Below are 16634 nucleotides of genomic sequence, written 5' to 3' on the forward strand. Positions count from 1 at the left end.
AGAGCAAAATAGATGTTGGACATCAAAGGAATACATAATTACCCATCTGGAGTGAGAGCTGTTCATTTGTAAGCTGTTTTTATATTGCTGTTTGACAATGTGTTCCAAGTATACTGGTAGGTAACTGGTATGTTTCTTTCCATAGGCCAAAAGTAACTCGTTATTACTTCAGAGAGAGGCGAATGCACTAGCCATGCAGCAGAAGTGGAATTCTCTAGATGAAGGCAGTCGCCTTACCTTAAATCTTTTAAGCAAGGAAATTGATTTGAGGAATGGTGAGGTAAAGCAAGGGGTAATTGGGATTAAACAAATCTTTGTTGGTTTTTTTTTGTGTGTATATATGTACATATGCACACACAAACACCCTCTCAAATCTAATGTTCCCAAACATTTATAATTTGTTCTGTGCAAGTTAAGTTGCTATTGTTATTACACCCAGTTGTTTCCCAAGATCAAGTAGGTACACCTGCTGTGCTGTTGCTCCAGTCTTCCATTTGCAAAATGGGAAGAATGTGACCATTGATCTTCATGTGATACTTTCTCTTTGCTCTACTTGTGCATGTTAAAAATCTAAAACTTCTGTTAATTGGCTACAGAAATTTCAAATCAGTATTTGTTGTCTGTATCACTGCTTTGTGAACAGATTATGCTGTGTGTCCTGTTTTGCCTATACCCAAAGTTTTGTGATTAACTAGCTCTTTTGTATCATAGAATTGTTGTGTCCTAGAAATGCACCTTCTGTTTTCACTTTAGTATTTAAGTGTTGTGTGAAGCAGGTGAAAAGCCAACTTGATATTTACAGAAAGTATTTTATTCTTTTCTAGACTGATTATACTGAAGACTGTGCAGATGCAAAGCCAGATCGAGACATTGAATTGGAGCTGTCAGCCCTAGATACAGATGAACCTGATGGGCAGGGTGAACAAATAGAAGTAAGTTAACAATCTGTGTCTAAAAAGGTCTCTGGATCCTTTCATTAATTAGTCAAAAACAATTTAACACTTTTCTTTGTGCAGTAGTAGATTATGTTGATAGCAAAGCCTTTTGTCTTACTCTTTGTACTGATATCAAGCATTTGTCTTACTTTAACACTAGGGATCTCATACTTCTTATTCAGATACTGTTAATATGTGGCTGTTAATAATAGCTAAGTTAAAAGCCAGCTGACTGTTGCTGTGGTAGCTTTCAGTTTTTTACTCTTTACTTTTTAATAGCATTAGTCATGTGGGAAATCTATTCCTTTCCCCTTCCTCTTCAGCATTGAAGCTATAATTTAAGAATGTTTTACATTGAAAATCACATTTAAATGTGATCTTAAATTTTTTAAGATCACATTTTATTTTTTAATCTTTTTTTTTCCTTTTTGATATCCTTTGTTTGAAAAGGACTGAAGAATTTGGAAGCTATTTTCCTTCCTTCTTATACAAATAATTGTGTAAGGACAAATAATTGTGTGTCCCTTGTGAATTCTAATAAACAGAATATGGTGCCTAAACTTCTGGGATTAGCTGTAATTTCAAACAGTTGATCAGCGTGTAATCTAGATATGATCTTATGATCTCTTCTGTAATCTGCCTCTTATGTCAGCTTTATAGCTGGAAAATGATGGAGATGGTCAAAGTACTCCTGAAATGCCTGATGAGGAGGTCACACCTGCAGCTAAGGAGCTTCTTGAATAAGTTCTGTTTCAATTTCAGTCAATTCACAGTTTATATCACATTACTTCTATTTAAAAAAAAAAAAAAAAAAAAGCTACGTTAGAGATACCTGAAGTGATAGGCAAAAATGAAACATGAGCACTTCTATATTAAAATGTGATAGACGTACCAATAGTCTGAAATAAAAATCAAAAGTCACATGGAGACAGTTTCCAGCAGCTTTATGTAGTGGAACATAATAGGAGAATTTGAAGTTGTTAGCAACAGTGTTGATGGACATTTCTCCTTTTCTCCTGTAGGAGATTCTGGATATACAGCTAGGTATTAGTTCTCAAGATGATCAGCTGCTCAATGGAACAACTGTAGAGAACGGGCATCCACTAAAGCAGCACCAGAAAGAATCTATGGAACAGAAGAGACAAAGTTTAGGTGAAGACCTTGTGATTCTGTGAGTGTTAGACAAAACAGCAGTGTCTGCCAGTCTTAGACAAACAGCAGCATCAAAGTAGTTGAAGTGTGGTTGTTTAAGGATGAACTACATACCTTCTCAGACTTGGGGTAGACATCTGCATTGTGTATACATGGTGAAGTGAGAAGAACCTGTTAAGAAATCAAGTTAGGTCACAAATGTGAAAGTCACAGGATGGTACCATTGTTTGTACACATTGTTGTTATCATATATGCTGAAACGTGTCACAGCTGTTAAAAATACCTTTCACATGTTCAGTAAGCAAAAAATGCAGAAGTATTTTTATAGTTGCCAGAAATTTCGAAAAATTTCAAAAGGTTAAGTTTCAGACTGTTTGCACAAATCTCCATAGAGAGGTAGTTTTTAAAATACACTATTTTAGGTTTACATGTTCTTTAGTTTTTAATGTATAATGCAGCCCTTGAAAATGAGGCAGACTGCATTTAACATCTTGAGCATACCCTTCCCTAGTAAGATGTTATTCCTGTTGCTAAAATTGAGTTTGTCAGTATTTATTTAATGCACAGAAATTCAGTTCCGGATACTTGTGCATGTACTTGTTTAATATTTGTAACTTATTTTTCTCCTCAGGGAGGAGCAGAAAACAATCCTGCCCGTAACTTCTTGCTTCAGTCAGCCGATCACAACATCTGTTAGCAATGCAAGCTGCCTGCCCATCAGCACATCAGTCAGTGTTGGCAGCCTCATTTTGAAAACTGCTCACATTATGTCTGAGGATAAAAATGACTTTTTAAAGCCTGTTGCAAATGGCAGGATGGTTAACAGCTGAAAGGCATTCATCTTTCCAGCTTGTGACCACACCATGGAAGCATTTACACTAGCTTTTTATATATATAATATATATTATATAATGTATATTTTTTTTAAAAAAAATAATATTGGGGTCATGCATTTCCTGTGGACTCTTTGATACTTCAAGCCCCTCTCGCATTAGCATTCTGAAGAAAAAAAACTTACTTTACTAGGGTAAGGCGTTCACTTTCCACAAATGAATGGAATTTGGACATTGTTTTACTTAAGCTTAAAGCAGCTTTTTATGAGTTTGTAGCAATCCGGTGCGGTATCTGAGCCATTCTTGTTTAAAATGGCTTCTGTAGAAAACTAACAACTCAGTTATTTAAACTAGCAGGATCCTACAATGATACATCTAGTGAAAGGAAGACTAACTTATTTGTCTCTATTTTGTTTCATGAGAGAAGAACTTGTGTCTCGTTGCAGCTGCTTTTTCCTTAGTTGTGGAACTTTGCATGGAGTATTGTTTCCTGTTTGAAGACTGAGAGGTGGGGATTTGGACTTGAGACTTTTTACAGGGTTAACACACCATTAGCTTTGCACTGCTGCGTTATTTGCAGGTCTGTGGTGCAGTGCTTTGCTGCAGCTTTTTGTTTCCATCCCCCCACCCAGTTTCTGCTTTAGTACTGTAGATACACATACACAGGCTACTTGTCCAAGTAAAGTCACCAGAAGTAAACCAAGTGCCTAAGTCCTCCAGCTAATGTACTAGGTATTGATCTCCCCAAGTTATACATGAAACAATTGTCAACCATTTTGAGAGGTTATGCACTAATGTAACAGCATTTTTTTTTTATTAATAGTTCTCAACTTGCAGATTATAGAATCCAGATGACTTGGCAAAAAGTATCAGGTGCTCTTGGCTTTCCTTTGAAAACCCTGTATGTAGTGTTTGCACTGACTAACAAGATGGTATTGCTGTTTTTGTACTGTTTTGTTTTTAATTTAAACTAAATATTGGGAATTTAAGGCAGTTATTACCTTTTGTTTAATGTTGTTAATCATTATTTTGTATTCAGGTTTAATTTTTGCTTGTTCAGTGGCAACTTATTTTCAAAGACCTTGAAAATACAATAATATAGCATTATCTGACCTTCAGAGTACGGAAAAGTGTATGAATTTATGCCCTGTTAAGATGTGACTGAGAATCATGTTAGACATGTCAACTGAAAAGAGTTTTTCATAAATACACACAATCTAGAGCCCTGGGCATATTTTTTTTAAGAAGCTTAAAAATTGACTTTTTTTCGGAAAAGAAAGCAGGACTCTCCCTCCTGATAATTACTATCTTGTTTGTCCTCTTACTTTTCTTTGTGACAAGTTTTACTTTTTTTTATGTTTTATTAACTTCTGTGAAGTTGTTTACTCTGAAAATTGTACTGGAATATTTTAAGCCAAGCTGATCTTTCACCAGGTGTACTGCATGTAAGGGCTTTTCCTGCTAGCAAAATGCTTAAAGAGGATCATGTTACTGGTCGTCTGAGTTGTTATTTTACAAAATCACAGCTATGTGGTCGGGTAAGATTTTGATAACTGTTTTGTGCACGTTTCTGGGGGGTGGGGGTTGGCGTTTCCCTGAGGGTTACTGATTAGACTAAGTAAATATTGGTGTTTGATATCTCTCCTAACGAACCTGTCCATGAAATAATTATGTTGTAAATATACCTGAAAATCCAAGGGTTAGTTTTGATATTCTGGTGTCAGTATGGAAGATCTTACACATCTATTTAATACTCAAATGTTAAGGAATGTATGTAGAAAAACAGTCAAGTAGTCTTCTAGTGTTCTCTGGCTGTTGCTGTACCTTCCTATAGCCAGTGCCACCTCATAGCTAGGATTAGATTGATGCTTTGTTTCACTTGCAACTCAAAGTGAATGGATACAAGAACCAGACCACCTTTGTCACCTTAACTTATTTCCTATTGATGTTAAATTTAACTTAGAATGTTAGACATAAATATGATTGTTGTATATTTTATACCAAGACCATTCTGTAAATATGAATTTATATTACTTTTGAAATGCTTCTGAGATACTATTATTTGCTGTACAATGTAATTCCAAAACAGATATGCAAACAAGTATGTCTCTTTCATGGATATTTAAACAGTGAGATCTTCCATGTTGAAGGTGATGTAATTTTTTTAAAAGATTTTTAAATTTTAAATTGCTATTTTGTTACAAAAATAGAGAAAATATAAAGGTTTGAGAAGTCCTTATTTGCCCTCAGGGAAAGAGCCCTCTGTGCACCAGAACTCCACAGAACATCTTCAGCATGATCTGAGGGTGAATATATACTACATAAATTGATTGTGTATTTACCTTAACTTTTTAATTTTAAAATTGCAATTTTAAAAACTTGGTTGTGCTCTGCTGGAGGGGGATTGGGATAAGCTGCTTACACACATTTGCCTGTTTGTCCAGTGAAGTTACATAAGCCTAACATATTCCTGCCAACCATATTGGCATATTTAAGAACAAATGTATCTATATACTCTTGTCTGCAGCAGGAGGTCCCATGATAATAGTATTTCTCTAGGATGACCATACACTTCATATGGAAAGTTGGTTCTTAACTGAGGCTAGTTATTTTCTCAAATTTTTAATATAGAGAATGAAAGGCAAAAAGTTACTTGGGGGTTTAAATAGCATGTCAGCTTTTGTCTTGCAGTTTTAACACTGACTATGTGATTTTTGCCATGAAACTATGCCCTCCAGTGCCCTGACAAGTAGAAGCTACAGGTGGGAACCTAGTTCTGGCTTTCTTCTTTGGTGGAGTTTCATCCCTTGACCCTATATAAACAAGTATGTATTCATTTGTCTAGTTGCAAATCAGGTGCCTTTGGGCTACGGAAGGGCTTATTTTCTGACACTGAGATATAGTGACTAATCTTCGTGCATTAATAGCAGTGATTCCCATTTAGGTTTTGGCCTTTGCTGTCAGAAGAAAAAAAAAAAAAAAAAAAAAAGGCCCATAGCAGATTGGGGAAAAGAGATTGGCTCTTTTGCTTTGCTTGGACAAGCATTTTTTATTATTTTTGTTTTTGTTTGTTTTTCCCCACCCCTACTAGGGGTACAGCAGGGATTTCACATGCAAGAGATACAGGAGTTATTAGTATCTAAGTTAATTGTGTTGCCTCACTACCTGGATTCATTCCTTGTTTTGCCTCATTTCCCACATAGGTCTTAATAGAGACTAATGCTTGTGCTGGGAGAATGCTTGTGTGAAAAGTAGTTATCTGTACATTCTTAACGTGTAATTATAGCAGAGTGATCGCCCTGCTACTGATATTTTGTTCCTGTAAACAGGTGACAAGAAATGAATCTTAGTGTTTATGCAGATTTTGCATTGTAGAATGTATACTAGACCCTTCAAAGGAAAGGTTAGACTCTTTGCAAAGCAAACTGGCGTTGGTTCTTGGTAGTCTAGTACAGGGACGCTAAAGTTTGACACTTGATTTCAAAGAAGAAAGATTGTATACAGCTGATTATGTTAAATAAGCTCTTCATTGCTCATTGTATAAGTCTAATTTGGGAGGTTTTAGTGCTTTGATAACATGATTGAGATTTTAATTTATCCTGTACTCAAGAGCTGAATGCTGTTCTTGTATAATAGTGTACTAGGCTGGATGAGGTACAAAATAATACACAGCGGTCATAAACAGCTGAGGAAAGAACACTTAAAAATAACTATCTAAACTCAGAATAGTTCCAAACATGTTTTCTGTTTGCTTTCTTAAAGCACAAGTTGTCAAGTTGTACCTGTTGCTGTACATAAACACTGTATGCCAGCAGCTCCTTGATCATATTTGTGAACAGATTTTTCATTATTATTAGACTTATTAAAGGAAGATGCTGAATTTGAGAGTGTAACAAAATGAGAAATGATCGACATATAGTATGTAAAAGTCCATTATTTATGTTGTAGCTTAATCCCTTTTGTTAGGAAATTCCCTCTAATTGAGGGACCTCTTCTGCAAGCAGAACACAAATGTGCTTTTTAAATGACCCAATTCTCCAGTATAAATGAACAGCTAAAATTGGCAGTAGTCGTCACTGTATCTCTTTGCTTGCAAGGGAGCACAACAAGGGAAAAGAACTAGCAGTGATGGGATAAAAACAAATGTGAATATTCCAAATTCCCTGTATCGAACCGTAGCGCTACACCCCGTTACTTGAGGAGTAGGTTTGTGGAAGCTTTTAATCAGTCAAGAGGTTGCTGTAAAAGCTGAAATAAAACAGAGCCTGCATTCACTACTGCCAAAAGCCAGGGTCATTTGCACATAGCCCATCAATTTATCCAGAGTAGATCTCAGTTAATCCAAGGCATGGAAATGCATGCATTTTCTTAGCTGGGCAAACAAGTACATTATACGGTAGTTGTGATACAACACACGTGGCTTTTATTTGTACTGCACATACCCACTGTACAGCCACTCAGAAGTATTGTGGTTAGCTTGCAGCATCTGCTGTCCGCATTTATACTGTTTACTGCGTATTCTTTTCCCTGGAAGTTTTAAGGAAATTTTTTTTCTTGTTGCATTGATTACATTTTATAAATTTGCTTAGCTGGAAAGTTTGGGAAAAGAGGCCTGTTTGTCAATTGTACAACCGATTGTGAAGCTCTAGTGTGAATATTTTTACGTCTGTATTAGACATTTTCTTTGCAAATCTATTGTTCGATTGAAATGTAAATGAAATAAAAGATGGTGTACACCCATCATGTATAAAGCAGGCACCATCGCTACGATGGATTTAATGCTCATTTTTATGGCGCATTCTCAGCTTCTATTTAAAACTATAATTTAAAATCTGTAAAATGAAATGGGGTTATATGGGGGAGTAAATTCTATTCCGTTTATTTCGGTTTTATTCCCGACTTGTACTGTTTCCCTTTGTGTTAGAAGTAGGGCAGGGCCCGGCGGGGCGCTCTGTGCGTGTTTGCTGTAGCACTGAAGTGAAGAGGTTTTAGCTTTGGCTGGTCACAGAGTAGAGCATCATGGTTTTCAGTGTTTGAGAGAATCGATGGAAGAAGTTTGCAGTATTGACATGTATTTGCATGCACAAATAAAAATTATTTGTCCACCTTCACCGCCTCCGTGCCTCAACCCGGGGAAGGGCCGGGAGGGAGGGATGAGAGGAGGTGGTGCGGGCCCGGCTCCCCCCTCGCCGCGCGGTGGTAGCGCCCGGGCGGGCCCAGTCCCTGCCCGCGGGGTGGTGGCGCCCGGGCGGGTCCATTGGGCCGGGGGAGTGGGGTGCGGCCTCCCCTGCTCCGCCTCCTTCCCGGCCTGCCCCGCGCGTACCGGAGCGGCCTCGGCTGGCGGTGAGGGGGCGGCGGGGCCGGGGCTGGGGCCGGGACCGGGTGGGGACGGGAGGGGGGCAGCGGCCGCCTCCCGGTAATCCGGGCGGTAATCCCGGTAATCCCGGCGGTAAACCCGCAGCAGGCACGGAGCAGCGCTGCGGAGGGGGGCAGGAGGCTGTGGAGGTGGCGGCCGTTGCCTCAGCGGCCCCGTCCCTGCCAACAGGAGCCGGCACCGCTGGGACCATGGCAGCCGCGGAGACCTCGCCGGTGGTGCCCTGATCCGCAGCGCAAATCCCAGGTCGGAGCCGTCAGCACCGAGCGTCTGCCTGGTTTGTCCCCGTATTTAACACGTATGTGCTTCCTGTTCCAATAACGCCTCTATTTTTAACAGAAAAAGCGGTTGTGTTTTCTCTAAACGTCTTTCCTTCCATACATTTCCTTGTGTAAATGCACGGACTGCCTGCAAAAGTTCTCATGGGTTTGTCTTCAACAGCTTGAATTAATACAACCTGAAATCTCTTCCTCCAGGTTTTGTTGGAAGCTTGTTTCTGAGAGACTGGAAAGGAATAAAGGTCAGAACGTTTGAATTTGATTAATTACATTGAGCGTTTCTTAGCTTAGAGGAATCATTGTTAAAATAATTAAAATAATATTGGAAATTAAAATGTAAATAATTGGGAAATCAACCTAACGGAGCTGTCCTATTGGGGCTTTCAAGATGCCCAAGTCACGGTTAGAAAATTCATTCTCCACAGGTAAAAATATTTAGATATATACTAAAGTACACTGTAGTGCAGAAACGGGTTCTATAACAACTTTTTTTAGTAGTGAGCCTCAAAGCTTTGTTCGTAAAGGTTTTTAACTTAAATACATATGAAATTGTGACCAAGAATTAACCCGTGACTGACTGCTCTGTAGATAGTGGGCCATTACCTTCTTACGTGGCTAAAAAAAACATGAAAAAGTAGAGTACAATTGTTACACGTTTCGAGGGGTTTCTTGTGCTGCATGTTTGAGTAAGAGAAATGTCTGTTTTGTTAATTTATTTTTTAGAACATAATGACTGCTTTGGACGATAAACTACTTGGCGAGAAGCTCCAGTATTATTACAGCAGTAGTGAGGGTGAGGATGAAGACAGTGAGAAAGAAGATAAAGAAGGGGAGAGCTCCATTCCTGAAACTGTTGGGGAAATAGAGCTCAGCAGTGATGGAAGTGCAGTCAACACAGGTATTGTTATATCAAGCTAACTGTTTTGTAATACTTTGCTTACTGGAAGTTTTGTGTGTTTTTTTTGGTAATGAAAGTCCTATTTTTATGTATACTCGAGTCAGAGATTGATCATTTCCTGGCTATAGTCTAACCTTAGTTAATAGCTGGTTCTTTATTTTAGCGTTTGCCTTACGCTTTGAGAGGCTTTGGCTTTATATCTAGGGCAGTTAGTCTCTGCAGACTAAAGAGATTTATGCAATTTGGCTGATAATCCATAAATTTCTTTCCTGTAAACCGCCAGTTGTTAACCACTAGCAGTCCTGATGTGACAGATGTAGGTGCTGAACAAGTATGCGAGGAACAGAAAGTGGCCAGGCTCTCCTAAAGCAGCATTCTGTACGGGCACTGTCAGAGGCACGGTACTGGTCTTTGCAGACAATTGGTAGGATCCAGAGGGTATTTTTTACATTCTTGTGAAATACTGGCCCTCTGTATTTCACAGTGTGTTTTTTAAGAACCATAAAAAAACTTCCTTGCGTGTGTTCCCATGCATCACCTGAGAAGGAAGAATGGAAGCATTATGGTACTAAACTGGCATATTTAGAGAGGACCTGAAAAAGTACTTCTTTCCACAGGGCCCCAGCAGCATGGTAGCACATTGCAAGGTGAGGTCTGTGAGAACTAACGCTATTGTATGTCACAGAATGTACTTCTGTACAGGAATATTGACAAACTTGATTATAGTTTCCCATCGCATTCTTTTTGTTCTTATGAAAAGTCACACAGTAGTGGAATTCTTGAGGGCTGGTGATTCTATTTCAAGAGCCCAGATATTAATCTTTGAAATAACCTTTGGGACAATTATGAGAGTAGCCTAGTTAGATAAGCTTTAGTCTTCCCAGATGTACCAAAAAAAAAAGAAAAAAAAAGATAACCCAGCACCCAGATACGCACACAAGGACATGTAAATGGCAAGCTACTTTTATTTCATTTAATTACAGCATTTTGCACAGTGTATAAAAAGTTTATGACAGGCCCACTATTTTACTGCTGCCTTGTATAGTATGACTGTACTTTTAAACGAGAGATGTAATTGTATTGCACGTTACGAAATGATGTTTGTAATTTTGTAGTAAATGCCATTTAATTTCAGGTCCGAAAGGAGTCATTAATGACTGGCGGAGATTTAAACAACTGGAGACAGAACAGAGACAGGAGCAGCGCAGAGAAATGGAGCGACTCATAAAGAAGTTATCTATGACTTGTAGATCTCACTTAGATGAAGAGTCTGAGAAACAGAAGCAGAAAGAGATCCAGGAAAAAATCAATGGAAAGGTAACATGGCCCGAAGGAATTAAAATGCCATTTAAATGTTTGACATTTTTTGTTTCATCGTTTGTGTATGTGAAGCAGATAAGAATCATTATCTGGTCAGCAGGTCTGTTTAGCAGAGGAGGTGAACAGACAAAATGCATAAAACTCTGTTTGTTTCAGTTCTGCAGACAAGACAGTGAATTTGTTTTGGCAAAAGTTGTTTACTGAAAAAACTAAATGAAAAAGCTGATGAGAGAAGGAAGCTGTTTGACAGCATAGACTGAGGTCAGACACCTTACCCAAAGCGGTGCTCATAGCTTAGTGAAAGCACAGAGCTGCCATTAACCTGAATTAAAGTGGGAGCAGCCACTTGTGTTATTAGTACAGCCTGTGGAAACAGGAATACCCAAGGCTGAAATCACTGCTCCCACTGGACATAGTTCCTAATTAGATCAAAATGGAGTGTAATACAGAGGGTGCTTGAGCCTTCATGGGTTGCACTTTGGTATTATTAAAGATGAGCGACCCACATTAATCCTCTTGATTTAAATCAATTATGTAAGTGACCCACATAGTGATGTAGACCTTTTCTTTTTGTCATATATCTTTCTGTGTATTTTTTAGATGACATTACAAGAATATAACATGATTCACAACGATGAAGATGATGAGGAATTCTTACAGCGATACAGGAAGCAGCGGATGGAGGAGATGAGACAGCAGTTGTACAGTGGGCAGCAATTTAAAAAGGTTTTTGAGATTACCAGTGGAGAAGCATTTTTGGACACGGTTGATAAAGAGCATAAAAGCACACTGATCATGATCCATATTTACGAAGATGATATCCCTGGCAGTGAATCCCTGAATGGCTGTATGATCTGCCTGGCTGCTGAGTATCCAACCGTTAAATTTTGCAGAGTAAAGAGTTCGCTCATTGGTGCCAGCACCCGCTTTACTAATAATGCTCTGCCGGCTTTGCTGATCTATAAGGCGGGTGAGCTCATTGGCAACTTTGTGCGAATCACTGACCAGCTTGGAGAAGATTTTTTTGCTGTAGACCTGGAGGCTTTTTTGCAGGAGTGTGGTCTGCTTCCAGAAAAAGACCTAGTGCTCCTGACTTCTATACATAACCCATCTGCGTGTTACAGTGAAGACAGTGATCTGGAAATAGACTGAATCACTTACACCGACGGGCCAGTAGGTGTAGTTGTACAGCGGGATGTTGTTGTGCTAGGGGCTGGTTTCTTCCTTTCTTAGCGTGGGTATATTATTCTTCCCCTCCATGCACTTCGACTTTTGCTCGTTAAAATTTTGTTTAAAATAATACAAGGAATTCCTAACATTTTCTTAAATTAATTCAGTAAAGTGCACACTAAAACTGTCTTGCTTTTATGCAGTTCAAATGTATTATACTAAACCTGAATTTCTAACACAATTCAGTAAATTTAGGAAATTGTGTATTCTGTTGTCATCTCTCACTTAAATTTTGTAAACATTTTGTTCTTGGATCAGTTGTTAATAGTCAGTCTCCTTACAGATTTGCTTAAACAATGCGAATACCAATTGGATCAGAAAGTGGGCACCTAGTTACTAAGACAAACGTGTTTTGAAGTGCTCAAATCTTTTATTAACCTGCAGTTGAACTGCTGCCAGCGAATTAACAATGCTAGGTCCCATCTTCCATTTGTAGTCCCCTTCTTGGAAGTACCATTGTTCTAACAATTGGTATCATATTTTTGTTCTTTTCTCACTTACAAATAACAACAGCTCCTGACTTGATACTGAAAATTACTTTTCAGCTGGAGAGGGTTCTTTAACCTTAACCCGAGACTTAAATGAGAAAATCTTCCTTCTGTTACAGCTCTTAATGTATTCTTGGGTTTTAAAATACCTACCATTAGTTCATAGTAGTTACTTCTGCAGAAAATAAGCTCTGCCTCTTAAGAGAAAGAGACCTTTTATGAAGAGCTCCAAAGGACATGCTGAATAGCATCAAGGAGAACTTTGTTGGCAAAATGCAGAATTAGAATTTGAATAGCCTCAGAATTTCGTACATCTCTAAAATTGTTAAATCACTGCTGATGGTCATTTCTGTCTGTCTTCAGATTATCTGCTAAGATGAGTCTTCAGCTGCATTTTGAATATTAATAACCCCTGGACCTGAAAGATGACTGGAAGGCTCTGTGGGAAATCATCCTTGAGCCGATAGACCAGGTCCCTAGGCAGGCGTTCAGTAGCACAGCTGATTCCCTTGTCTGGAGCACAGGGACTCGTTCTTGCACAGAGGGCTTGGCTTGATCAAAACCATGGCCACTGTCCTGTTCTTCATCTGATGGCAGCTCTTCAGGAGCTATCACAGCTCTTTCAGCTGCCCAGTGACATTGATCTTAAAGTTCTCCTCTCCCCCAGAACACAGGGGGGCTCCTACTGCTGGGCACGGTGAAAGCCGTGCAGCACTGGCTGAGCCCGTTTGTCTTTTCATGATCATTATTGCTCCTGCACACAAGAGCTGTATATTGCGCTTCGTCATTACCATTTGTTAGTGGTTACGTTTTTACTAAAGTGTTTGTTTTGTTTATGCTCTACTAACTTTGTATATCAGAGGTAATATGGGGAAGTAATTTTCAGGGTTTCTAGTACGTTACAGTTCATCCTGACTCCAGCAAGTCTAGCGCTAGGTAGCCGTGAGATAACCTGAGTAGCATTAGAAACCATTAGCAATTTACAGTGAGCGCAAGCATGAAAACCTCCAGCGATGCAGAGCAACGCAAAGGTTTTCCTGGCCAGGTTATGGCTGAGTGACTCAAACAATGTACCTGGTACAAATGAGCATGTTGAATGCGTGCACTCTGTACGTAGTTGTTACTGAATTACGTGTCTTCTGCATACTTAATTGGATGTTACAACACTTCTGCTTTCTCATGCATTCCTTATGTTGCTCGTTATTTTTTAATTGTGAGGAAAGTAGACTATAGTTACCTGAATATACGACCCAGTGTAATGCCATGTTTAATGATTAAATTTAATTATGTTTTTTTTTTTAATTTTCGTTGTTGTTGTTTAGCTTTTTTGCAAGTTGAAGGCACTTCGGAACACCAGGAAGAAATGCAAATGTCTGTGTAAGCTCTTGGTTCACAGTAAGACTAGATCTTAATAGAGAAGAATAAGTGTTGGCAATTGTATCTATTTGAACTATATTACTAAAAGTGCAATAAGCAGGAAGATAAGTAGTTTGTAATTAAAAATTACTGAATTGGCACAAATTGTAGCTGTTTTAAGGGAACTGGCAGAAACCCAAATTTTAAAATGTGATAAGGGATTCTTTTCTTTTTAGAATTGTGGAAAAAAACAAACACATGAAAGTTACATGAAATTAAATCGTTGAGCGTGGGTATCAGCACATTTAAGAAAAAAAGTCAAAGCAGCTGTAATTTATATTTAGGAGGAGGTTCAGTTAAGTCTGTAGCACAGACAGGGTGCATATTAGCATCATAATAAAATGATTTGGAGGGGTGAGAGCTGACTGCTTGAAGTGCTTTGAAGTTTTATTTGTACAAAGTGTTTTTTGTTTGTTTTTGTTTTTTAATCCCTACGTCAGTAAAGCTGTAATAGGATCAAAACCTCTCCTGCTGCTCTGTGTCAGATGGCCTGCAGCAAGGGGACTCAGTTATTAATCTTCAGTGCTCAGCTACATGACAGATGTTTCATGGTGCCAATAGCAAAAGGAAAAAAAAAAAGGCGTGTGGGAAAGAAGTCTGAATTCAATTAATCACTAATCTTGGAGAATACAATAAGCATAAGGGAGAGAGGGATAGAGAGAAGATGTGTTAGGATGCTGCTTCTCATTGTCAACACAGACAACACAAATCTGAGCAGTCAGAGGTTGGCTGCTGGAGCTGCTGAGAAGCGTTGTGGGCAGGGCTGGGTAGTGCTGCCGGTGCTTTTTAAGATATGTTAGCTATTTGTTTGTCCCCTGTCTGTTCAATAGAACTCAAAACTACAACTCCTGTCTGTAAATGTTATAGCTGAAATGCTGAAGTCTATTTATTTATCTAATTTTAGGTAAGGCCCTGACCAGGCTAAAAACTGGAGTGTATTTGTGTATATATATGCATTAGAGGACTGAAAATAAAATGAAATTGTACCAACCCCTACATACAATAAAATAGTTCTGAAACATCCAGTTTGGCATTGGGAGCGTCAGGTTTTTGGTTTGGTGCAGGTGCCTCTCCTTGCCCCAAAGCTATTGCATCCTGCCACCATCAGAACTCCATTTATGTTGATGTGCTCTACTAAATGGTTTGGTTTTGAATAAAGGATGCTTTTTAATTTTGTCAGATATTTCATCTATCTTTTCTGGCACAGCAACTTCCGTAGCATAAAACATAGCTCCTGGCAGAAATGTGATGGCATTTTTGGTACCACAAATGGCTCTGGTGCAGGAGGTGGCAGAGAGAAGTTGGCTGCGATGTCTGAAGTGGGTTGTCTGAATTGGGTTATGCACTCAAATGTTTTGTCTCTAGCAATGCACCTTATCTTGTCTGGGCCAAAAGTCCTCAGTGCTCTCAGGGACCAGCAGAAGCTGGGAAAGAGTTTGCCCAGCTCTCCCTGCTAGCTGAGAACTGCTGACCCTGTGCCTCCTGGGGGCTTGGTGGATGATGCAGAGCCCGGGGCTACGAAGCTGGGCAGGTACCGGCCTGAGGGTGACGTCCCTTGAGCTCTAGCAGTTGTTCCCTGCCCCAGCTACTGCCACCAGCAATTCTGTTCCTTTCATTAGTGCGTCTGATGAAACTGGTCTGAGCTATAAATGTGAAAGTCGAGGGAGGCTGGAGTGTCAGTGCAAAGCGACCGGGGTTGGTTGCCTCTCTCGTGCCGTGGCAGAGCTTGTGCAGGCACTGCTCAGGTTTTAATGTTTTGGGATGCAGTTCTACCAGCATCAAATGAATGCAAGACTTCTTAAATCCATTATTTCAGTGGGGCAAGAGAGTTCAGAAGGAAAACAACTGGTGCTGGAAAACAAGGTTGGTACTTACTACCTTTAAATGTTTTGAGACATTTGCACTAGTCTGTGTATCTGAAATACGACAGCAAGGTAATGCATGGTGAGGATTTGGTGAGTAAGACTTCTACTGAGCTGTTACGTGCTCTGTCTGCAGTCTGTCCTTTCTGTGCCGTGTTTTCTGTCTGCTGCTTCTCAAGCCTAGGACAAACATGCAGATATGGCCAAGGTGATTTGGGCTTTTTCTGCCTGTTGGTGTAGCTCTGCTTAGTCCTGTGTGTACCCGTGGAGCCTGAAAAACCACAGCTCCCCTGACGGGCTGTCCGTTTGCTTGTCTGCATCTGTCTCTTCTGGTCATGCAGCCACGTTGCATTGCTTTTGGAGCTCTGGGGGTTTATTTGCAGGGACACCAAGAAGTGAATTAGTACTGTAAGGTTCCTTGATGTTTTATCGGAGCCAGATAATCAGGTTGTCACCCCAAGGACAAGATTTTAAAAAATCAAAGCTTGTGCTGATTACGCTTTTTGTCTTCAATATCATTGTTACAGATAAATATCTTAACATAGCTAAAAAGTGCTAGATGCTCGTGGATTTACATCTTCTTACTTAAAAGCATTCAAAATATGCCGTTCTTGAAAAATCCAAGCAGCCATTCCTGCTCTGGTGCCTGGTGAAGTGCCCCAGCCTGGCTGAAGAACTCATCAGATGAGGGTGAAAACGCTGCTGGATGCCCCCGATCCCGCCCAGGTGATGGCCGTGCACAGCTCACACCTTGAGGCCCCCTTTGCATGCAGCAGCGCTGCGGGCAGCTGATCTCCTCCCGTCCACTCCGGTCATTGTGCTTGGTGAATCACTGCTCCAAAGGTCAC

At 39.7% G+C, this 16634-nt stretch overlaps 2 protein-coding genes across 5 annotated transcripts in view; both read left to right on the forward strand.

Annotated features, from left to right (window-relative positions):
• The window catches only part of RC3H2 (ring finger and CCCH-type domains 2), a 29652-nt gene extending 21621 nt beyond the window's left edge, over nucleotides 1-8031 (forward strand). Inside the window, exons 18-21 of one of the 2 annotated variants that reach the window (XM_032200045.1) lie at nucleotides 146-280; nucleotides 825-932; nucleotides 1958-2106; nucleotides 2719-8031. In XM_032200045.1, coding sequence (XP_032055936.1) covers nucleotides 146-280; nucleotides 825-932; nucleotides 1958-2106; nucleotides 2719-2917 — 591 coding nt within the window. In that variant the 3' untranslated portion in view covers nucleotides 2918-8031. The remainder of the gene's footprint in view (nucleotides 1-145; nucleotides 281-824; nucleotides 933-1957; nucleotides 2107-2718) is intronic. The other variant, XM_032200046.1, reaches the window with a different exon arrangement.
• A 178-nt stretch (nucleotides 8032-8209) lies between these two features.
• Nucleotides 8210-15103, forward strand: PDCL (phosducin like). 3 transcript variants are annotated; one of them, XM_032200210.1, is made up of 6 exons: nucleotides 8210-8263; nucleotides 8466-8592; nucleotides 8771-8814; nucleotides 9296-9470; nucleotides 10606-10787; nucleotides 11391-15103. In XM_032200210.1, exons 4-6 carry the CDS (start codon nucleotides 9302-9304, stop codon nucleotides 11940-11942), a joined length of 903 nt encoding a protein of 300 aa, XP_032056101.1. In that variant the 5' UTR covers nucleotides 8210-8263; nucleotides 8466-8592; nucleotides 8771-8814; nucleotides 9296-9301; the 3' UTR covers nucleotides 11943-15103. The 3 variants fall into 3 exon arrangements, with proteins under 3 accessions (XP_032056101.1, XP_032056102.1, XP_032056103.1); XM_032200211.1 differs by having other exon boundaries at nucleotides 8466-8540; XM_032200212.1 differs by lacking the exon at nucleotides 8466-8592 and having other exon boundaries at nucleotides 8227-8263.
• The last annotated feature ends 1531 nt before the right edge of the window (nucleotides 15104-16634 follow it).

This window comes from Aythya fuligula, chromosome 19, assembly GCF_009819795.1.
Source record: "Aythya fuligula isolate bAytFul2 chromosome 19, bAytFul2.pri, whole genome shotgun sequence".
Lineage (NCBI taxonomy): Eukaryota > Metazoa > Chordata > Aves > Anseriformes > Anatidae > Aythya > Aythya fuligula.